Raw genomic sequence first — 22,348 nt, forward strand, 5'->3', positions numbered from 1 at the left:
CCAAGGGGCTTTCTGGGCCCCGCCGCCCAGTCCCGCGCAGCCCCCTGCAGTTCCGGGGAGCGCGAGAGAGGGCGACCTAGTGCAGCGCGGCCCGGCGGGAGAACGGCGAGCCCCTCCGCGGCTCGGGGTGAGGCGGGGCGCAGCCTGGGCTCTGACGTCGGGGGCGGGGCCGGCGGCCTCCGCGCGGGGGCAGGGCTGCGCACCTTCCCGGCCCCGCTGGCGATTCATTCAAAAGGCGCGCAGGCTGCGCGGCCGCCCGGGCGCTTGCCGAGCCGGGTGGGGACGCGGAGTTGAACGGGGAACCGAGCGGGAGCTGCCGAGGCGCGGCCAGGTAAGGAGGGCTCGCGGAGCCCCCATCCACAGTCCGTTCCCCGCGGCCGGGCCACAGTCGGGATGCCGACCCGAGTGGCACCCCCTGCCTCCCCGCGTCTCTGAGGAAGTTCGCGGGCGCGGCGGATGCCGCAGCCCGGCCGCTAGCACCCCCCTCCCCGCCTCCTGTCCCGGCGCCTTCCGCGCACAGGCCCCCGCCAGTCTCAGAGCCGCGGGACCTGCGGGTCCTCCGGCCGCGACTCCGGGCCGGACCTGCGCGGTGGCTGTCAGGGGTCGCGCAGGGAAGCAGCGGAACTTGCGGTGTGAGGGGCAGGCGGGGCCCGGAGCCGCCCCCGGTCCGGGAAACTTGGACCAAGACCAGGTTGGGGTGCGGACTGGACAGCGGCTCCTCGGCGCGGCTGCGGCGCGGGGCGGCCGAGGGGGGGTCAGGACTGTGTCAGCCCGTGACTGTGGGTGACACTGCGCGTGAGGCGGCCTGGCCAGGCGAACGTGTGGTTGGGACACTGGGCGGTGACGCCGGGCCGAGCGGACGACACAGAGGGGCTCTGTGTGTGGGAGACAGGCAGCGTGTGTGCGTGTGTTGTGTGTGAGGGAGAGACCCGGGGTCACTTGGGTCACGGAGTGCATGGCCTGGGGCGCGACAAGCGCAGGGCCTGGGCGACCCGTTACTGTGAGTGTGAAATAGAGGGAGAGGAGCCCAAGTGACTGAGAACGAGCCGGGCTCGCTGGCGCCATGGTGTGCGTGTAGGGTCAAGTGGTGTCAGGTGTGTGTGCGCCTAGGGTGATGATGAGTAAGAGGCAGGAGGAGGAGGGACGGGACGCGGGGCGGCGGGGGGGGGCGGGGGGCGGAATGAGGAAGTTGGGGAGCCAGGAGACAAGGGTCTCTCCAGGGCTGTCCCCACGAGGGCTCCCCTCAGGAGTTCAGTGAGGAGATGGACCCTGGCAGAGGGAGAGAGGTGAGGCTGGGCAACATCTGGTGGGGTGGCCCAGCTGGCAGCAGGGGAGAGGTCCTATGGTAGTCTCAGCGCCTCCCCCACCTGCTCCCACACACTCACATATTGAAGTCCCTACACCTGACAAAGCTCTGCCTCTGTGTAACCTGTATTTTCAGTGGGCCCAGGCACAATCTTGCTCTCAAACCCAACCCCTACCCCCTCGGCTCAGGCCTCAGTCTCTCCAGCTGCACACTGAGGTGCTGGGCTTTGAATGGACTGTGAATCATCCCTTTGGGATCCTCTATTGTTTTTGGGTCAACCGTCTGTGTTCTCCCCTCCCTTCAGGCAGAAAGACTGCAGTGTGTGTGTGTGTGTGTTGGGGTGGGGAGGGGGGGTGGCAGGCTTCTGCTAGGGACACAGTGGCCAAGGGGCTGCAGATAGGTTTGGAAGCACAGTCTTCTCCAAAGCTGGTCCAGGAAATGTTAGCCTTCCACCCAAAGGCTTCCCAGTCCTCTGTCATGAAATGGATCCATAGGCAATGAGGATCCCCAAATCTGTAGACATTTACTTCTCTGCCTAGGTGTGTTCTTTTCTTCACTTCCTTGGGTCGGGGGAGAGGGGACAGAAACTTGTTTCCCTGGAGTGGTCTCTGGTCTGGGAGGCTAAGTTCTTGCTAGAGAGCTAGAGTGGGGCCCCTTCGCCATCTGGGCAAGACCCTTCTGAGGCCCCACTCCCATACGAAGGTCTGTGGAGTTCATGCAGGGTGGGTGGAAGCTGGGCTTCCTAGTTTAGGAGTGGGTGGCGCTTGCTTTAGGATCTGGAAGTTCTGTCTTCTGCTGTCATCTTCTGAAAATGCTGATTGCATTATAGTGGTGGGGGACAGGGCTGGGGACAGTGTCAGTCACTGTTGTGAACACCTCATGGTGTTCTGTCTTGTTGAATCTTCCTAGTGATTCTGAGATGTAATGACTTTGTTTCAGAGAAAGGAACTGAGGCTCAGAGAAGCAAAGGGACTTGGCCAAGGTCATACAGAGTCAGGACAGTGCCAGGACTGGAATTTGGGTCTTCTGACCCCAGAGCCCTGTGAGATGCTGGGAGAGAGGATCACCCACCTTCCTAATAACTGCTCATGGCTTTCCTGGGCTTCTGTGTCTCAAACTTGGGCTAGTAGGCGTGGCCTTGCCAGGGTTCTAAGTATGATGTGTGTGTACACACATGCCTGGAACATTGGGGATGGACAGGTTACATGGTCTTCCTGTTCCTCCCCAGACCTCACTCCCAACCAAACATCACCAGAAAGACCTGTCCCCTGCCTTTTAGACCCTGCACCTGGTTTTGGGAGTGTTCTCATGGCTTTGAAGAGTATATGGAGTTAGTAACAATTGAGAGTCCCAGGTGACCTTCACCGTACTTGAGAGACCCCTATCCCCTTCTTTGCAGTTGCTCTAGAGGAATTTCCCCAAATCCATCTGCATATTGTGGTGGGGAGCAGACAGCCAGTGACCTTGAGCTGGTCCGTACTCTCTCGGGCAGAAAGAGTAGAGGAAACTGTCCCTGCTCAGTTTGTCTCTCTGGGCCTCGGTTTCCCTGTTCTTCCCAGAGACCCCTTTTGGCTCTGACCACTGTTGTCACTTGGCCAAGAACTAGAACTAGGGGTCAGGGTGTCCCCCTGGTCCTCTCTGCAGTGACTGGAGCTGTGCTTCTTGGGGCTGATGAAAATAGCTGTTGTGGTCTCTAGGGGCTGAGCCCGAGTTATTTCCACTCCCAGCAAAGAGGTGGAAATAGCTTAGGGTCTGGGAGGGGGAGTGAGAGGGGAAGGGTTAACTTCTCTTTATCCCAGCCTTGAAGGAGGGCCCCCAGCCTCAGCCTGTGCCCTGGCCAAGCCAAACCTTTCTGGGAACTTGGGCCTCTGGGGATGACAGTGGGGCCAGGCTGGGTTTCCACTTGTGGCCACAGTTGGGACTGCCGGAGGCAGGGGTCTGTGTCTGGCCAAGGACGGGAGACATTGAGGGCCGGTCAACACCTGCCCCTACTTATAGGGTCAGGCCCAGTCTCATTTTACAGAGGGAGAGACTGAGGCTCTGAGAATTCAGGGACTTAGCCAAGGTCTCCAAGAACTCTCACCCTCCAGACCAGGTACCTGAGTTCACCGTTCTGTGCCCGCACTTTCCCTGGCGGCTGGAGGTCGGCCAGCACTGGAAGCAGGCCCAAGACGCACCTTCCCAGTGTTGGCCTGCCTCATACTCCAGCTCTGGCCTTGCTATCCCTGCCGGGGCTCTGGTTCCAGCTTCTCTGCTTCCACGTCAGCTCTTCTACACACTGCCAGAGTGACCTCTCTAAAGTAACTCTTGCTTCTCGCCTACAAGTATAGTTCAGACTCCTCACCTGCATTGAAGCCTTTCCTTCCAAGGCCTTTCAGAATTTACATCTTCACCCTTGCCTCTCCCTGCCAGATGCCTTGTCTACCTTGCCTTTGCTTCCCTCTTTCTAGAACCCTCTTGGCCATCCAGGGAATAACCCCAGCTCCACCTCATCTGAAGAGGAAATTAAACTCTCTTCATTGTTGTGGCCACCTGCTGGGTGCCTTCCCTTATTGCTGCGGAATCGGCACAGGTGCGGGGCATCTATGGGCACCACATGCTCAGCCAGGTGGGGTCAGTGTGGCCAGCAGCCTGCACCCTCCAGCTGCTGTCTCTGTGCTGGCAAAGCCTCTTCCTGAGGAAGTGCAGCCGCCTTAGGATCCTGGCACCTGTGTGCTGGGAGGCACCAGGAGGTTTGCACCCAGGTCTCTGGTGCTCACCATGGCCTGAGGCAGAATGTGTGCTGGGGATTGGGGGCAAAGACGCAAGGCCACTCCTATGGGTAGGGGGCAAGTGTGGTGCTTGTCATGATCCTGGACATCCTAAGCCAGTAGAGGAAACTGTCCCTGCTCAGGCCCTGCTGTGCACCAGGCCCTGAGCCCAGCATTTCCTGACAACAGCACTGACCCAGGCCCTCTCCCTTCCAAGTTGGTATGGGGGAATCTGGACTCGGAACAGAGGGAGCAGCCCTAGGCTGAGTCATGCGGCTGCTCATGTTGGAGTCAGGCACTCCAGCTCTTGCTCAGTCCCCAACCTGATCTCCAGGCAGGAGGTGAGGGTTGAGGGGCTTGTCTGACAATTCTAACATCAGTTTCCCAAGAAGGGTCAGGCTGGTCAGCACCTGGTCTGGCTGGGTGGGAGCTGACTCCCTCTGTTACGGGGCTAGCCCTTCTGCCAGGTCAGCAGGAGAGAGGATCTGAGAGGAAGGGGTTTTGCCTGAGATCACCCAGCAGGGTGTGTCTGGCCCCATTCCCCACTTAGAGTTGATGAGGGAGCAGGGATGTGGTCTCTGGACAGAGAGAACACCCACTGTGTGCTGAGCTCGTGTCTGTCTGGGCCTAGGCTTGGTGCTGCTGAGTGGGACTGGGGTGGCAGAGAGGACAGGAGCTGATGCTGCATCCTTACTCTGTGCCCATCCCTGGGATTAGGGCCTGTGAGGCTGTCACATCCTCAGCCTTATACTCCTGGGGGTCATCATTTCCTCCAGTCACAGGCAGGGAAACCCAGGCCCAGAGAGAGGAGGTACTTGCCAGGCCCCCGTGTCACTGGGATCCAAACCAAGGTCTGCTGGCCTTGAAGGCCAGAGTTCTTTCCTAGGCCACCCTGGGAAAGATGAAAGCTCTATAAATAAACTGCCCATGTGGCTGTGAGCAACTGCCCTGGCTAGTTGTCACAGACGGAGGGAGACAGCAGGGACCTCTACGGCTAGTGAGAGGCGGGGTCTGAGTGTGTGGGTGGAAAGAGTAGTAGGGGGCTCCCAAGGAAGGACCTGCGCTTAACCCAGGGCATCCCCTGTGAGGAGGAGCAGTGAGAGCGGAGGACCCTGGCCACCCACACCACCAGCCTTCTGCTTGCCCAGCCTCCTCCAAGCACCCACTCCCTCCCTCCCTCCCTCCCTCAAAGAGCCTCACCCCTTCTAGAGAGGTCCAGGGAGACTGAAAACTGATGGCCAGGGGGAGGGGGAGCCTGGACAGGACCCTCTAGACAGGGAGCCTGCGGAGGCTTCCTGCAGGAGGGGGTGCCTGGCCCAAGGCCTGATTATAAGAGCCCCTGTTGCTTGTGAACTCTTGAGTCCCTCCATCCACCACACCACGAAGTCAGCTGCACAGGTGTCACTGGGAGACAAGCTTGAGAAGGTGGGGCTGGGTTCCTGACTGCTGAGCTACCCTTTACCTTCCTGACCATGGCCTTGGCTGGTGTGGAAGCAGGTAGATGCAGGCCTGTACAGGGGCTGGGACATGAGCACGCAGGGCCCTCCCAGAGAGGCTGAGGCCCCTGCACTTGTGCTGCCAGGATTTACATGGAGTTCCCCAAAGCACTCTTGCACCACCCAAACCTCTGAGTGAGCTTGGCTGGCTGCTGCTTGGTCTTGAGCTTGGGTTCCTCTGGCCCTCGTGGGGCTGTGTTGAGAGCCCTTAGCATCCCACGAGGCAGGGACTAGCACCCCTGTTTGCAGAGGAAGACCCTGAAGCTGAGAGGGTAAGTAACCTGCCCAAGGCCACAGATCCACAAAGTGACAGAGCCAGAGTCTGAACCCAGGTGGACTGCTCCAAACTCGTCTCCTCCCTGCCCATGCGCTGACCCCAGTCCTCAGCATACTCTGCTGGGTAGGGCTTCACCTGGGATGGCCATGGGGGGCCTCTTTCCCAGCACCCCAGGTCTGGGGAAAGTTGGAGAATGGGACACACCAGGGCTGTCCCTCCTAAATCTTCTGCCCAGGTCTTCCAGGTCATGGTAACTGGGGGGCAGGTCCTGTGCTGAGCACATTAGGGACTCGGGATCAGGTTTATGGGTGGGGCAGGAGGCAAAGGTGGCTTCTTGGAGGAAGTAGCAGAGCATAAGCCAGGGCTGCAGTGAGGTGTCCTTCAGCCCTCCCAGACCCATTGCTGTCCTGTCTTAGGGCCAGGTTTGGCAACGCAGGGCTGTCCCTGGTGCTGAGAGGTTGATGATGGTGGACTAGAAGCAGCGGAGATACCAGGTCTGCGTTGCACAGGCAAGAGCCGCCTGCCAGTTGCCCCTATTCCAGGGTATGTAAACCTCATCTCCTTCAACATGAAGTCATTACACTTCGCCTCTCTGATTCTCAGTTTCTTCTGTGTGAAGCATGGAACCCTGTCTTGGAGGGAGGGGTTCAGTGAGACCCAGCTTGGAGTGGGAAGGGGACAGGGCAGTGGTGTGCTCAGTGAGGAAGGTTAGGGAGCCCCCCCCTCTGCCCAAGACAACTGTCTGATCTCAGACATCCCTCTTCTAGCCCTATACTCGGCCCAGGAAGTGGGGTGAGGATTGTGCCTGTACCATACCCAGACTGGGAGGAGCTGGATGGGCCAGATATGGCCACCTCAGCCCTTTTCTTGGCCTCAAGGGGCCAATTTACCCCCCTCAGCCTCAGCCCCACCTCATCCGCCTGATCCACTGAAGCCCAGGGGCAGCCAGGAGGTCTGAGTTGCAGAACCGTGCCCAGCTTCTGGGGGTGCGGCTGAGGGTGGGCTGGGGAGCAGCTGCTGCCTAGCCATGAAGTGGTATAGGATTAGGGGTCTAGGATTTGAGGGGTGCATACCCCAGCGTGGTCACCTGGGAGCTCATGGCTGCCAGGGCTGTGGGGAGGGCGGGAGTGGGGCATTCTCACTGAGTGGCCCTGGGCCAGCCTCCACTCATCTCTGGGCTCCCAGCAGCAGCCGTAGTGAGCTGGGGCTCTGCCCTGGGACCTCTTCCTCCCCGCTCTGGGAATTCCCAGACTTCCCCGGTCTTCTTGCCTCTTCAGTTCCCAGCTCCCTTTCCTGCCAGAGCTGGCACAGACTAGAATATGCAAATGAGTATAGATGTAGGCAACTCCTAGAGGCCCCATGGGCTGGCAGTGCAGACAGCACCTTCTGCTGGGGCCCACCTGGGTCCTTAGTAACAGACCCTCGATTGAGCCACCTACTGGGTGCTACTAGCTTCCTAGCCGCCACCATCAGTTTGGCAAACACTACAAGGACATTTATGTGCCAGGTCCTGGGCTAAGTTACAGGGTGAAAGGAGGCAGAAAGAGACAGTCCTGGGCTCCATTCCTCCTCCTCCTCTTACTGGCTGTGTGACCCCTGCAAGTGACCTCCCCTGACCTCAGTTTGCCCAGCTGGGCAGTAGAAATGCTCACCTCTCCGGCGAGGAAAGGCAGCAACCCAGGACGAGGGCCCGGCCTGCACAGGGCCGGGTCGGTTCCTTTCCCCTGAGTGTGGAGGAGGGAAAGCCACCCAGTGTGGGCACTGCTCTACTTCAGCCCCAGTTGCCAGGGAACCGCTGGGCTCCTTGCTAACCTGGATTTCTCTGTTGATGGGTGGCCTTTGTCTTCCTGCTTTGGGTGTGGCCACCGCCAAGGGAGACCTGTGTCCAGCTGTGTTTCCAGGCAACCCCTAGCCTCTGGAGGCCAGAGGGAGGTCCACAGGCTCAGGATCCACTGTCTGGGAAGCAGAGTAGCTGCCTCCCAACCTGCCGTGCTCCAGGTGGGTGCTGGCCCCCACCTCCTTCTCCCTTGGCAGACAACCCAAACTGTTCCTTCTTCTCCCTCCCCCAGCTTAACCCTTCCAGGCTCCCATAGGCCCCAGGGGGAAGTGGAGGCTTTTTGGCAGGCAGCTGAGCCTTGGTGTGACCTGAGCACTGCCCACCAACCTTCCCAGACTCCTCCCGTCTCCTGCACCCTCCCACCCTCCAGATCCCCACCAGGGGGAACCCAGTACCACCTGTGTACTAGGCTGTGTGCCAGGCACTGAATGTAAAAAGGCGTGTGCCCTTCCCCTCAGTCCACACGTAGGGAAACTGAGGCACAGCGAAGTGTGGGGAATGCTTAGTCTGTGCCAGGCCTGTGCGGAGTATGTAATGTGATTCTCTCCTTTCAGCCTCGCTACAGCCCTCTGTAGGTGGGCCACGGAGCCAGTGCACGACAGAGCAGAGCAGGACTATACCCCACACTTTGTATCCCCAAGTTAGCCCGAAGGTTCAGATCTGGGTTCTAGCCCATCCCTGCCTCTCGGCTCCTTCCCCTTCAGCCTGCTCTCTGGCCCTCCTTGCTTGGCATAGCTGGGCCCTCTACCGAGAGCGCCTTTTCTGCCTCCTCCCCCAGATCAGCTCATACCAGTCCAACTCAGCCCTGGGCATGGAGGGGGCAGCTTGTGGTGAGAAAGGGGCTGGGTAACGGGATCTGTATGGTACCATGAATGCTGAGGGGGAGGTGGGGGTGGGGGAGCTTCCAGGAGGAAGTGACTTTGAGCTGAGCTCTAAGGAAGAGTGAGTACTGGCCAAGCGATGCGGGGAGAGCTGACAGCAGGTACAGTGTGCTGTGCTGTGAGGGTGGAAAGCAGCTCAGTGTGGCAGGCTGGTGGGTGGGAGAGGTTGGCGGGGCATGTCAGGACGCCATCCTGAGGGTGGTGGGAGCTGGCCCAGGGCCAGGGCCAGAACTGGGTGTCAGGATACCTAGGCTTCAGGGTGGGGCTGAGCTGGAGGCCAGGGATGGGGCAAAGGGGCAGGAGCAATGTGCACAGGCCCTGGGAGAGCTTAGGGACAGTAGGGAAGGGGAGGGCCCTGCCTAGGGGAGGGGGAGTGGTGTGGCAGGGCCCTGGTGACTCCAGTGAGCTTCAGTTCTGGGAAAGGGGAAGCTGCTTGTGGCCTGGGCACAGCTTCCTCTTTCTTTGAGGCCTCCGGGGCTGCACCTCCCTGGGGCTCCACCGCCTCTGGTCGCCACCACGGTCCGGGGCCCTCAGCCTGAGGCCCTGGTCATGGCCTTGGCTAGTTGGCTTTCCTCCAGGGAATTTCTGGTTCTAATTGTTTGGGCATTTTTTTGGAGGGCTGAGTCTGAGGAAGCCCTCCCCACCTCATGAGCCTGTTTGGAGGCCTCCCGCTTCAGACATGGGGCTGGGTGTGGAGTTTTGTGGCAAATAAAACAGACATTGCTGCCCTCACCCCTGTCTGGTGGGGGAGCAAGGAATAAACAAGTAAGCAAACAAATACTTAATCACAGCCCTCCGCCAGCAGGGCAGAGGAGAAGGGCTGTGGAGGAGGAACTCCCATGACCTACTTTAGCTTCATTGCCTCCTTTAAACCCCGTGACTGGCTGGGCACAGCAGCTCACACCTGGTATCCCAGCACTTTGAGAGGCCAAGGCGAGAGGATCACTTGAGCCCAAGAATTGGAGACCAGCCTGGGCAACCAACCCTGTCTGGAAACAATAAATTTAAAAATTTAGCCAGGGGCAGTGGGGCATGCCTGCAGTCCCAGTTACTCAAGAGGCTGAAGCAGGAGGATTGATTAAAAGTTCAGAGTTGCAGTGAGCTGTGATCATGCTACTGTACTCCATCATGGATGGCAGAACAAGATACTGTCTAAGAAAAACAGAACAAATCCCCCAGAAAACCTCACGACAGCCTTGCCATGGGAGACGGACCATGAACATCCCCATCTTCTAAATGTGGAAACTGAGACCCAGTGACCTGAAGGTCCCACAGGGAGTTGGTGGCAGTAGAGACTGGGCCCCAGGCTAGGAGACTTGCTGGAGGAGTGGCCTCTAAGCTGAGTTCCGTCTCTGCTCTGCACCTCCCCCTAACCACATGGGGCCTCTCCTCCCCATCCAGTGTAGCTCGGTGTGGGTGTGGCTCTCCTCTGTCAGGTATCCCAGGCTCTGGGGCTTCACTGACTGCCCAGCCTTCAGGATGAGGCAGAGGCAGATATGGGGGTCTTCACAAATCCCCTCCCAGCTGAGGGGCTTCCATCTGAACTTGTTTTTTGGTCACAGATGCAGGCCTGTTTTAGACCGTCGAGGCCTCCTGGGGCAGGGGGTGGGGGTGCTGAGCAGCAGGTGTGGACATGTGTGCGCGCCAGGCCTTTCTGCCTGACTGGGCAAGTCCAGCGGGGGCTCAGTCTGGGCTGAGTGGGAGCCAGGCAGCCAGACTAGAGTAAGTACTGGTTTGGGGTAATGAGAAGGTGCTTAATTAGAAGGCGCAAGGCCCTAGGTGGCAGTGTCTGTGCGTGTGCTGGAGTGGGCCCTCGCTGACTTTGAGTCTGGGCCGTTGGACCCTGCTTTCCTCCTGGAAGGTTCTAGATCACACAGCATCTGTCTGCAGATGAGCAGCTGCTCCCTGTGGGCTCAGGACGCCTAGCAGGTGCGACCCAGGGTCGGGGGTGGTTCTAAGGCTCTCTGCTGTGGTCAATTTGCCTCTTTTCACCCCTGCTTCAGCCCTCTGGGCCTATCTTGGAGACATGGAGGGGTGCTGGAGCTGGGGACTGGGCTGTCAGGTTGGTCACAGTTCCCCTGGGCTCTGTACTACACAGTCAGGCTTAGTGGGGAAGTGAAGCCTGAGGACTCGGGGCTTGTGGTCAGGTCTGTGGGTTAGATCCCTCAGAGGACAGGGGAGGGGCCATGGGAAAACAGACTTGAGGTGGGAGCTGGGCACCTGCAAGGGGACCAGACACTTTGGGACAGAAACTGGAAGGAAGACTTGCCACCAAATTTGAGGCAGTACTAGGGACACTCCCCAAATGGCCTGGGGGTGCCATCTGTTGGGTGTTGACTGCCAGGTGTGTCCTCCACCCTACACTGTGGCCCTGCCTTCTCCTGTCCCTGGCTTCCCCTGAGCTGGCCTGGGACCCAGAGTGGCTGCTGGTGACCTGGAGAGTCCCGAGATGATGTGACCGTGCCACCTCCCTCCCGAGTGTAACTCAAAGCCTGGGCCCCTCCGAGTTCTGCTGAGAGGGAGGGTGGGTGGACAGATCAGCTTCCTGTGCTGCTATTCTAGGTGGGAAGGCCGGGCAGGCTTCAGGGAGAGGGCTCTGAGTGACCTGGAACCTACCACAGGCAGCGCTTTCTCACCTCACCGGGCTTGGAGTCAGCTGGGGGCCTCAGCCTGTGGGGTCCCTGAGCCAGTGGCTGGGTTCCCAAACTGCCCCTGGGCTTAAGAGGCTGCGTGTGCCCTGAGGAGCGCAGCTTCCCTCCTCGTGCGCCTGAAGCCAGGCCTCCAGGAGGTCCACAGCAGACTTCCTGGCTCTGCCACTGTCCTTCCTGCTTTCTGATGTGAGTCCTTCGTCCTGCAGTGTCTGCCTCATCCACTGGCTAGAGGTTTCTCCAGTGCAGGCTGCTGTCTGGGCCTGGGGGCCTCAGCCTCAGACCGGTAGGCTGCGGAGCCACAAGGGATATTTCTCTGAAGTATCACACACTGCACTCCCACTCTGCTTTATTTTGTTTCTTGGCATTTACCACCAGCTGGTGGGGGCACCTCTCTGTGCTTGCAGTTAGTCTCCTCTGGGGTGGAGCTCCCTGAAAACAGGGATCCTGTCTGTCTTGTTTATACCGATTTCCCCAGTGCCTGCACGCAGTAGGTGTTGGAGAAATGACAAAAACCGAACGCTGGCTGCTGTGACCACCGCAGCCCCATAGGTCTGCCCGGGGCAGAACTGTGACCAGACATGTCCCAGCCTCAAGGGTGGAGTCAGCCTTCCTGGAAGAGGTGTGGACCGTGGCCATGTGGAAGGACCAGGACCTAGATGGGATAGGGAGCTGTGGGAGCTGGACCCACTTTGGGGAAAGTTTCTAGAGAAGCTTCTGATAAGAGAGGCCTTTGTGTTGAGTTTTGAAGGGTTGAGGGAAAAGGCCTTCCTTGGAGCAGAACCCGTGGGAGTGAAGGCAGAGGCCAGGCGTGCTTGCAGACCTGTGAGGAGGAGGAGGGGGTGAGGGAGCCTGAGCCTGGAGCACTGGGCTGGAGTGTGGAGTCTGGGCTCCAAGGGCATTGCGGGGAGGGCTCCTGGCTGGGGTGTTGTGTGTTGGTTGCAACCCTGTCATCATCACCACAGGCCGTCACATGTGCTTCCTTCCCCTGCTGGTGCCTTGGGTCACCTGGCAGTTTAAGGAAGGGAAGGAAGCCCATCCTCCTCTGAGAAGCCTCCCAGCCTGCAGAGGCTTCCTTCTGCCTTCCCATCTGACCCCCAAGGGTGAGGCAGCCCCCTCTGCCCGGGCATGTGCCTAGGGATATGGAGCAGACCTACCTGGGCCCTGCCTGCTCAGCAGTACCTTGCCCGCTCCCCATAAGTCCTGTCATCCTGGAAGTGGTGCTGAGGGGACAGCAGCTGCCTGCCTGTCCCTGCCACTCCGCCGAGCCTCCTCTCCATCTGCCCTAGGCCAGTGACTGCTGGGAGCCTGAGGATGATACCACACCTGCTGTGCCGGTCCCTGTCCTGCTTCCTTATGGTGAGTTGGAGATGGACCCTGGGAAGGAGAAAAACCACACCCTCAGCGCTGCAGCTCTCCAGCAAGAGGGTGCAGACACTCCCCAGGAACCCCTTGCCAGGACAGGGCTCATTTACTCAGCTGCTGAAGAATCTGAGGCAGTCAGACCCTGGGAAGCACCTCCAGGCCCACCCAGGTTTGTCAGGGAGATGGAGAAGGAAGGACTTGCAGGCATTTATTGGTGAGGCAGGCATGGCTGAGGGCAAGTTGTCTGTTGGTGGGCTGGATGAGAACAGAGCCCAGCTTGGAGGGTAGCCTGGGTGCCAAGAAGAAATTGGGCAAAGGAGTCCTCGGATGTAGAATCTGAGGGCCATAGTACCTCAGGTGCTGGGGTTCAAGATCTATATTGGTCTGGGGGGTCCCAGATTCCAAGTCCCAGATCATAGGCTCAGGCCAGCTGCCCAGAGCTACAGCAGAGTCTGCATCACAGACTTGAAGCATCTTGGGATCTGCTCCGGGGCCTGTCTTTCTGCTGTGATGCTGGAAGCTCAGAGAGGGTGAGACTTGGCCTTGTGCCTTGCCAAGGGTTGTTCCGTGTATAGGAGGCCTTCCAGCCTTAGCAGGTGCTCTGGGAGCCCGTCTGGGGTCTGAGGAGGTCCCCATTCCATCTCCAGGGCAGCTGATGGTGGCCCCATCCGGTCTAGGCTGAATTGGAGGACTGAGGTCTCCTCCAAGAGTGATTCGGGAGAGACAGGTCATTCCTAAGAATGGGAAGCAGAGGGAGCGCCTAGCGAAATGGGCTGGGGACACACACTGAGAAGATGGAGCTTGCTTTTGGGATATGTCTCCTCTTTGGGTGTGGGTGTGAATGGAGTGGCCTTGCCTCGAAGGGAAGTCACGGAGAAGGATGTGGTCCTGGAGACTTCGCTGAGGGGAGGGCCCGGAATAGGAAGCACCACCTGCGGACTTGGCTCCAGGGATGATAAATGAGGCTGGTTAATGACGTGCCCAGCTGTGATGAGGGCAGGGATGGACCCAAGGCCGCAGGAAGCGGAACAGAATACGAGAGAGGATTCGGAAGCATTTCCTCTTCATTGTTCTGGTGGTGTTTGGGGCTTTCCAGCACTTTGCAAAGGCGGATGTGGCTCTGTCCTTGCCCAGGTACTGGCCATGCAGCAGGTCTGGGACAGGACAGAGTTTTCCTCGAAGTGTGAGGGATTGAGGTTAGAAGAGTATGTCCCTGAACCCGGGTGGGGTAGCCCTGGGTGGTCAGTGGTCCCCACCACTGGGGTTTCAGGAAATAGGTGGGGGATAGATGACCCCAGAGACCCCAGCACCGTCTACCCCTCAGTGCCTCCTGTTCTTCCAGCTGCTACCCTGGCCTCTGGCCACCCTGACTTCAACAACCCTTTGGCAGTGCCCACCTGGGGAGGAGCCTGACCTGGTGAGCATTGCCCTGCCCTCCTGCCTGTCCTGGGAAGGCCCTGAGGACCAGGGGCAGAGTCGCTGGCCTGACCCCCCAAGGGTCCTCAGCTTGGCTACTGGCCGTGTTCTCACCCTTTACCTCCCACAGGACCCGGGGCAGGACACATTATGTAGGCCCTGTCCCCCAGGCACCTTCTCAGCTGCATGGGGCTCCAGCCCATGCCAGCCCCATGCCCGCTGCAGCCTTCGGAGGAGGCTGGAGGCTCAGGTGGGCACAGCGACTCGAGATACACTCTGTGGAGACTGCCGGCCTGGGTAAGCCAAGGGGAGTGCAGGGAGGGCTCCTGGCTGGGTGTCCAGGACCCTGGATCCTGGGGTTCCAGCCTTACTGTACCCTGAGCAGGCCTTGGTCTTCCCATCTGTGAAATGGGAGGGGGCAGGACCAGTGAGGGTGGCTGGAAGGAGGGAATCCAGCCTCTCCTAAGGACAGTGTTTGGGGGAACTTCCTGGGCCTCAGTGGCATCTTCCTTCCTCACAGATGGTTTGGGCCTTGGGGGATCCCCCATGTTCCATGTCAACCGTGTTCCTGGGCACCTCTGGGTACTCGTGGCTGTGATGGTGAGTGGCAGGCTGGGGCTAGGGTTGGTGTGGGGGTATGTGCAGGAGGGGGCCAGTGAGCTGGAGCCCAGCAGCCTCTGCAGTGTTCATGTGGGGGCAGTGGGGTTCTTCTCCCAGTCCAGGGCAGGGCGTGTAGCCAGAGGGTGTCCAGCAGGGCACAGCCAGCCACTCCCCTGGCTGTGTCTGCCCACTATGCTTCCAAGTGGCAGAGAGCTTCCTGCAGGTGGCAGTCACAGCTGGTGGCTGGGGACTCACATGCTGACCTGTCCCCTGTCCCCGTGCCCTCAGAGACTCATGCCAACCAAGTGCAGTGGCTCACGCCTGTAATCTCAACACTTTGTGGGGCCAAGGCGGGAGAATCACTTTGAGACCAGCTTGGGCAACATAACAAGACCATGTCTGCAAAAAATCAAAATAAAAAATTAGCTGGGCATGGTGGTGCCACTCAGAAGGCTGAGGCAAGAGGATTGCTTGAGCCCATGATTTCCATGCTATAGTGAGCTGTGATCACGCTGCTGCACTCCAGCCTGGGCCACAGAGCAAGACTGCCTAAAAAAAACACCCATGCAGATGAGTGAGTGCACGCACACACTCACATGCGCATACCTCCTCCTGCCGCTGTGTCACCCTGAGGCACTGATTCATGGCAAGGCCACTGGCAAATCCACGTCCCTGTGCCCAGGCATGCACCCCGTGTGCCATCTCTTCCCCTGAGCCCAGCATGAGCGGAGGGTGGGGCTGGGTGTCTGGCCATCCTGAGGAGGCCTTGTTCAGGATGATGCTTCGAAGTCCAGAAAGGAAAACAGCAGGGCAGCAGGTTGACCTTTGCATCCCCAGCATGGCAGGGAGTAGGCTGCCCTGGGCGCATCAGCTCTCCTGCAGCCCCGGCTGACTCGGGCCCCGGGCCCCTGTCTCTCTGTGTCTGTGTCGCTCTTGCCTCTGTCTTGCCTCCATCATCTGTGCTGCTCAGAGTGGGGGCGGCGGGCCCGACGTGGCGTGGAGGTGGCAGCAGGGGCCAGCGGCGGTGGTGAGATGCGGCAGCCTGGGAATGGCACCCGGGCGGGTGGCCCAGAGGAGACAGCCGCCCAGTACGCCGTCATCGCCATCGTGCCTGTCTTCTGCCTCATGGGGCTGCTGGGCATCCTGGTGTGCAATCTCCTCAAGCGGAAGGGCTACCACTGTACGGCGCACAAGGAGGTCGGGCCCGGCCCTGGAGGTGGAGGCAGTGGTGAGGCCCGACTGGGGTCCAGGTGGGGAGGACAGCAGGCATGAGCCCAGCCCCAGTTCCACTTGGGGCCTGCCAGCAGAACCCTGCCTAGCCTCGGGACTGAGTGGGAGAGGCCTGGGAGGTGACAGCTGCAGACTGACAAAATGGGAGGAAGGATGAGGGGACAAGGTGTGGCCATGGGGGCGGAGCAGAGGTGGCACAGCTGAGCAGGTGGCTTCAGCAGGATCCCACCCTGCGTGAAGCCTTGCCTAGATGTGGGGATCTGAACTCTTTGGAGGCCACAGTTGTGTGTGTGGTTCCAGGGTCAGATGGCCTTGGAGGTACTCAAGGTGACCTCTGACCTCTGGCCTGGAGGGGGAGGTGTGCCCTGTGTCAGGAGGGCTGGCAGGACAGCTGTCCTGTCCTGGGCAGGAGCCACAAGGGGCTCAGGTTTCGGTTTTAGGCTGTGGTTTGAGTTACAGGGCCTGGAACCGGAGGGACAGGCGTGTGCCACCACCCCCACCCCCAGGCCCCTTTCCTTCTTCCCCACACCACCACTCCCTGCAGGGCAGGGGCCCACGTGCACTCACCCTGCCCTGGGCCCACGGGAGCCTGTGGCCACGTCATTGAATGAAATGGCATCTCCCATGCCAGCACCCTGGGCTGTTGGGCTGGTATGGGAGCCGGAGCCCCTTCTAACTCCTGACACTGGGGGCAGCAGGGGGACAGGAGCATTGGGCCGGCAAGAAGGAAGGTGGTGACTCAGGGCCATTTTGCCTGAGACTGTACTTGTCTTCCTAGAGACCTCCTTTAACTGCTGTCTGCTGTCTGGGTGCAAGTCCCAGAAGCTCTGTTTGTTGTTGGATCCAGGGTTGATCATTGTGGCCCATTCTCAGACCCTTGAGATTTGAGCCCAAAGCTGACTAGGGGCTCGCAGTTAAATTGTTACACAGACCGGGCACGGTACAGAGAGGCCGTGGAATGGCAGTTTGCTATAGATTTGGGGAGTTTTGGGTAGGGAGATGGCCCACAGCTCCTTCAGGCTGAGGAGGAGATAGTACAGGCCCAGAAGAAGCTGACGTGCCCTGCCCCTCATTTCAGTGACTGGAGTTCACATGGCCCTGAAGCCTCTATGCACTCGGGCTGTTGGGTGCAGGAAGCAGTGGTGTAGAGTCGTGAAGGTGATATGGGCTTCTCTGAGCCTGGATCCCGCATTTGCAGGGCTCTGGGAGACTTGTCACCTGAACACACACACACAGGGCCCTCAAGAAGGCCAGGGTTGCCCTCTGCTGGCAGACTATGGTATAGCTCGGGAGCATGGCATCCCCCTCTTCCTGAGGATCAGGGCCCTTCTCTTCCCCAGGAATCAATCCTGCCTACCGGGCTGAGGACGCCAATGAGGACACCATTGGGGTCCTGGTGCGCCTGATCACAGAGAAGAAAGGTGAGGAGAAGGTTTGACTCCATCGCAGTGCTCAGGAGAGGAGGGTTTCCTCCAGGAACCTGTGAGGCAGCCACAAGGGGGCAGAGCCCTGTCTTGCTCTGCCCTCCCTACCGGGGTGCCTCGAGCAGCCTGGCACTCTATGACTCAGGAGTGTACGCCTCTGCCTCCCGTTCTTGCCTGATGAAGTGGGAGGAAAAGACACACAGTCTAGGCTGGGATGGGTGGTATGGAGGGGTGGGAGGTTTCCTGCTGGGGCAGGGGGTAGGGGGCGTGTCCCGTATGGCCAGAGCCGGGGTCTGACCACAGCTGCCCACAGAGAATGCCGCGGCCCTGGAGGAGCTGCTGAAAGAGTACCACAGCAAACAGCTGGTGCAGACGAGCCACAGGCCTGTGTCCAAGTGAGTCGGCTGGTGGGAGACGATGGGGCCAAAATTCACATTAGCCAGACTGCCTCCTGGGGGTCTCCTGCTTGGGTCTCCCTCCTCATGTAACCCTGTTTCCTCCACTGCCTGCTGGGGTCTCCTGCCCCTGGCCTGGCCTGTGGCCACTTGTGCCTGTGCCCCCTACAGGCTGCCGCCAGCGCCCCCGAATGTGCCGCATATCTGCCCGCACCGCCACCACCTCCACACCGTACAGGGCCTGGCCTCGCTCTCTGGCCCCTGCTGCTCCCGTTGTAGCCAGAAGAAGTGGCCTGAGGTGCTGCTGTCCCCTGAGGCTGCAGCTGCCACTGCTCCTGCTCCCAGCCTTCTGCCTAACCCGACCAGGGTTCCCAAGGCTGGGGCCAAGGCAGGACGCCAGGGCGAGATCACCATCTTGTCTGTGGGCAGGTGAGGTGGGCACAGACGCAGCAGGGGCAGGTAAAGACGTGACAGCCTTGGGGGCCGGGAGGAGGAGGCAGGGCCCCATCTCAGGCCCTGAGCAGCCTGCTCAGCGGGAGCCCTGTCCTTAATACGTCTCTCTGAGAAATGGGGGTGGCCAGAGAGGTCAGGACTTCCCAGCTGTGTGGTGTCTCACATGGAGCCCTTGTGTCCCTAGGGCAGCATCTTGGCCCCTGTGGCACCTGGGCCTCTCAGGCTCAGGCTTTGGTCCATGAATTTCTTGTGTGACCCTGGGCAGGTCCTGCCTTTTCCGTGCCTGGGGATCCCCGCTAATGGGGATGATTGCCACACTCTCCTCACAGGTTCCGTGTGGCTCGAATTCCTGAGCAGCGGACAAGTTCAATGGTGTCTGAGGTGAAGACCATCACGGAGGCTGGACCTTTTGGGGGTGATCTTCCTGACTCCCCGCAACCTGGCCTCCCTGCTGAGCAGCAGGCACTGCTAGGAAGCGGCAGAAGCCATACTAAGTGGCTGAAGCCCCCAGCAGAGAACAAGGCCGAGGTGAGGGCCAAAGAGAAAGGTATCTGTTGGCAGCTGGGCCAACCCTGACCAAAGATGGGGCAGGGGTGGAAGTGTGGCAGGCCCTGGGCAGGGGTCATGTTCCTGGAGCTGAAAGCCAGCCCCTGACTCAGCTTTGACCCCTCACCCCTGTCCACCAGGAGAACCGCTATGTGGTCCGGCTAAGTGAGAGCAACCTGGTCATCTGAGGGGCGGTCTAGTCTGAGGACACTGCAGCCCTGCCCTGGGAGGTTCCAAAGGCTTCCTAGAGGAGGTGGAGCTGCAGCTAGGACTGTGAGGACCAAGAAGCAATGGCCCAGCAGACAACACAGCAAAGACCAAGGCCTGGAGGTGGGAGTGTCCGCCCCAGCAAGGAGGCAGGTGGCTGGTGGGCACTGTGTGCAGGAGCGGACTGAGCCCTGCCCCTAGCCCTGCTGCCAGGTTGTTCCCCTGCAGGATGCCCTGGCCCCTGTGCCTTCCCTGGCTAGATCCTAGGAGCCCATGGGAATCTCTGTGTCACCAGAGGGCTGGGCTTGGCAGAGGGGAGGGGCTGTGCCTGTCACCCCTGGCCCCATGCCTTGGTAATTAGCCATGCCCTTGCCTCCGTCCAGGGCCCTAGGGCAGATGTGCCTCCCCCTCCTCTTCCGGCAGGTACTGTAAAGGGAAGGGGCAACAAGAAGTTCTGGGATGGGGGAATGAGTCCCTGGGTTCTAATCTTGGGCCATCTGTGGCCATTGTCAGGTCCATTTTTCTGACTGTGAAGTGGGGAGAGACGTCTTAGTATCCATGGCCTCTCCAGCTCTTTGTAGGTTCTGGTCTGGGTTGTGGGGACTGGGGAGCTGGGCTCTACCACCCCTCCTATGAGTAGCTTTATCCAGCCCCGTTTTTGCTGCTTCCAGGGCCTCCACCTTCAAGGCCCCACGGGGCTGTCCATCCATGGCTCTCCCTAAGGAAGGGGCTTAATGCATGTGCCTGTCCCCCTCCGACCCAGCTGTTTTTAATGAAACCAAAAAAAAAACAGACTTGATCCCGGCAGGACTGTGGTGCAGAGCCCCAGCCTGCCCACCAGCCCCAAGGTCTCAGGAGCTTTAGGGAGAAGAGTGTTGGCAGGGCTGGAGCGCACCTCGGGCCTCCGTGGTTTCTGCGTCCCTGTGGTGCCAGTGCCTCTGGGCAGTGCAGGTGGCTGCTGGGCCCAGCCACGACCTCCACTGTGGCTCAGCAACCTAGTTATTTTATTTATGTGGGGCCATGCAGGCGTGGGCCCACTGCTTGTCCGTCCTGTTTCTCTTATTTATTGAAACTCGCTGTTGCCCTATCCTTGTGTCTCCATCCCCTTCCATTTGTTGAATAATAAAAGGTGGGAAAGTGCTGTCACGAGGAGCTCCTTTTCTCTGCCCTTCCCAGCTTGTCTACCTGTTCCACGTGTGCCTGTCAAGCCCTCTCTCTCCTGTGCTGGGCACTGTGACCGGCTGCCTTCCCCTCGCAGCTCCCGTGCCTCGGCAGTGGGGAAAGCAGGCCCAGAGGAGAGCCCTCACCTCATCTGGTTCTCACCAAAGCTCCTAGCTATAGGCAGGGCTGTCCCACAGAAATAGCATGAGCCACATATGTGACTTTAAATTTTCTGACAACCATATTTCAAAAAGTAAAAAAGCAGGTGAATTTAATTTTATATTTAACCCAGTCTATCCAAAATATTTTCATTTCAATATAAAATCAGTATAAAAATTGTGAATGAGCTTTTTTGCTTTTGCCTTGAAATCTGGAGTGTATCTGACACATCTTGATTAGAACTCGAATATTTTAAGGGTTCCGTAGCCACACGGCCAGTGCAGCATCGGGGAGTGTAGCTGTGTGGAGCCCCGGAGGTGAATGAGCATGAGGAAGACACGTGGGCCAGGGAATGTGTTCCACTGAGAGGGACAGCATAGCAAAGCCCGGCACCAACACATGGTGGGCACCTCAGCCTTAGGCCAAGATGCTGGGGAACCTCCGAAGCATTCAGCTCCTGCCTGGCATGTGTGGAGAGGAGAGGAGCCACAGGAGCAGGTGCCACACCCAGGCAAGAGATGGAGAGTCTCCATTGAAGATTCCTAGGGCAAGCTTCCAACCTGGCCCACAGGCCGCATGTGGCCCAGGACAGCTTTGAATAGGGCCTAACACAAATTCATAAACTTTCTTAAAACATTGAGATTGTTTTTGCTTTTCCTTTTCAGTTCATCAGCTATTGGTAGTGTTAATGTGTGGCCCAAGACAATTCTTGCACTGTGGCCCAGAGAAACCAAAAGATTGGACACCCCTGTGCCAGGGTTTGGTAATGGGAAATGGGTCAGGGGCTTAGGGCCAGCTGGGTGGGACAACAGGAGCAGTCCTGGGGGCACCTGTGACACAGCCATGGAGGACGTCCTGCAGCATCTAGATGTGAAGGCCCGGAGCTCTCAGGAGACAGACCTGGAGACAAGAAGGCCTACAGGCACTCAGGTGGGTGTTTTGACCAGGACTGGGCTAGGAGGAAACATGGCCTGGGGACAGGGCTGGGGGCAGATGCCTGGGCTCCTGCTGCCCCAGCATGGCCGCCCCATAGCTGCCCTGTGCAGGCCCTACAGAGAAGGCACTGCCAGGGAGGCAGGAAGGAAACCAGGGAGGACAGTGTCCTGGCAGCCAGGGGAGGGGGTGGGAGCAGGGTAGGCTGCAAGGCCAGGTGCTGCTGGGGGTGGGGACTGCTGTGCGCCCTGGTGAGTGGCACAGGAACTTGGTGGGATTCGTCTCAAGGGAGGGGTGAGACCAGGGCCAGGTCCAGGTGGATTGAGGGAGACGGCTCCCTGCCGAAACCTGACACAGGCCATGGCTGGGTGGGGCCTTATGCTCTGGGGAGAGATGATTTTTAGTTAATTTGGGGTTTTATTGGTGTTTGGTGTGTTGTTTAAAGATGGAATAGAGGGACACTTTTAAACTAATGGCCTCAAGGAGAAGCTGAAGAACAAGAGTGACACTTGTTGGCACCTAGGGAGGTGTGGAGAGGACCAGCCTCTGGGGGTCCCAGGCCTGCACAGGCCATGCTGGGGCTGCAGGAGGCTTGGCTTCACAGAGGGCAGAGGCCTTTCTCCTGAGCAGAAGCCATGTTGGGGGCCTGGCCTAGTGGCTGCAGAGAAAACTGCGTCGGGCAGATGTGCTTTGGGATTCAACATCTCCTTGGGTACCTAGGGTGCAGGCTTCTCTCTCTGAGGCTTCTCAAGTGGGCAGGAAGGGGAGAGAACACTTCTGAGGATCTTGATGTTTTACCTGTACCAGGAGAGGGGACAGAGACTGGACATCAGGAAGGATGTTCTGGAACAGCAAAGGATGCCAAAGTGTAGGACAGGGTGTGCGTTGTAGGGGACTAGCAGGCATCACCAGTGTACCCAAGGAAGTATTTCCAGTGGCTACCAGAGTGTACTTGGAGTCCCTGTTTACTGGCTGTTCAGCCCCACCTCGGTCTGGCGTCTCCTCGGCGTCCTTCCCGCTGGGCTGTGGGGTTTGGATACCCTCTCTGCACCCTGCCCGTCCCTCCTGGGGAGAGGCACATACACATGCAAGCCCAGGGTGCTGAGGCTGAGTACAGGCTTCCAGGCCAGGGCTTATAAGTGCCATGCTCCCCTCCAGACTCCCCTCCCCAATTTTCTGCTTGCTTGAAAGGTGTGGCCCTGGTCTGTCTTTCTTCACCTGTCCCTTGGGGTGTTGAGGCTAGCTTGCAAGAGTGGGATGAAGA

At 59.2% G+C, this 22,348-nt stretch overlaps 1 protein-coding gene across 6 annotated transcripts; it reads left to right on the forward strand.

The window, feature by feature from the left end:
* Nucleotides 1–99: 99 nt before the first annotated feature.
* RELT (RELT TNF receptor) lies at nt 100–20,791 on the forward strand. 6 transcript variants are annotated; one of them, XM_032259006.1, is made up of 12 exons: nt 199–331; nt 8,221–8,306; nt 12,485–12,554; nt 13,903–13,977; nt 14,107–14,273; nt 14,497–14,576; nt 15,547–15,804; nt 17,147–17,227; nt 17,544–17,625; nt 17,797–18,054; nt 18,408–18,606; nt 18,765–20,335. In XM_032259006.1, exons 3-12 carry the CDS (start codon nt 12,510–12,512, stop codon nt 18,810–18,812), a joined length of 1,293 nt encoding a protein of 430 aa, XP_032114897.1. In that variant the 5' UTR covers nt 199–331; nt 8,221–8,306; nt 12,485–12,509; the 3' UTR covers nt 18,813–20,335. The 6 variants fall into 6 exon arrangements, with proteins under 6 accessions (XP_032114896.1, XP_032114897.1, XP_032114898.1 ...); XM_032259005.1 differs by lacking the exon at nt 8,221–8,306 and having other exon boundaries at nt 100–331; XM_032259007.1 differs by lacking the exons at nt 199–331; nt 8,221–8,306 and adding an exon at nt 366–691 and having other exon boundaries at nt 18,765–20,791.
* Nucleotides 20,792–22,348: the final 1,557 nt, after the last annotated feature.

The sequence above is a fragment of the Sapajus apella genome, unplaced genomic scaffold (assembly GCF_009761245.1).
Source record: "Sapajus apella isolate SASKATOON/1434 unplaced genomic scaffold, GSC_monkey_1.0 scaffold106, whole genome shotgun sequence".
Taxonomy (NCBI): domain Eukaryota; kingdom Metazoa; phylum Chordata; class Mammalia; order Primates; family Cebidae; genus Sapajus; species Sapajus apella.

Excerpts from the sequence above, each read along its gene's own strand:
- RELT (XM_032259003.1), top strand. The coding sequence starts at position 11,777 with ATGTCCCAGCCTCAAGGGTGGAGTCAGCCTTCCTGGAAGAG. Across the intron at positions 14,274-14,496 it reads TGTGGAGACTGCCGGCCTGG|ATGGTTTGGGCCTTGGGGGA; the intron begins GTAAGCCAAGGG and ends CCTTCCTCACAG. Across the intron at positions 18,607-18,764 it reads CAGCAGAGAACAAGGCCGAG|GAGAACCGCTATGTGGTCCG; the intron begins GTGAGGGCCAAA and ends CCTGTCCACCAG.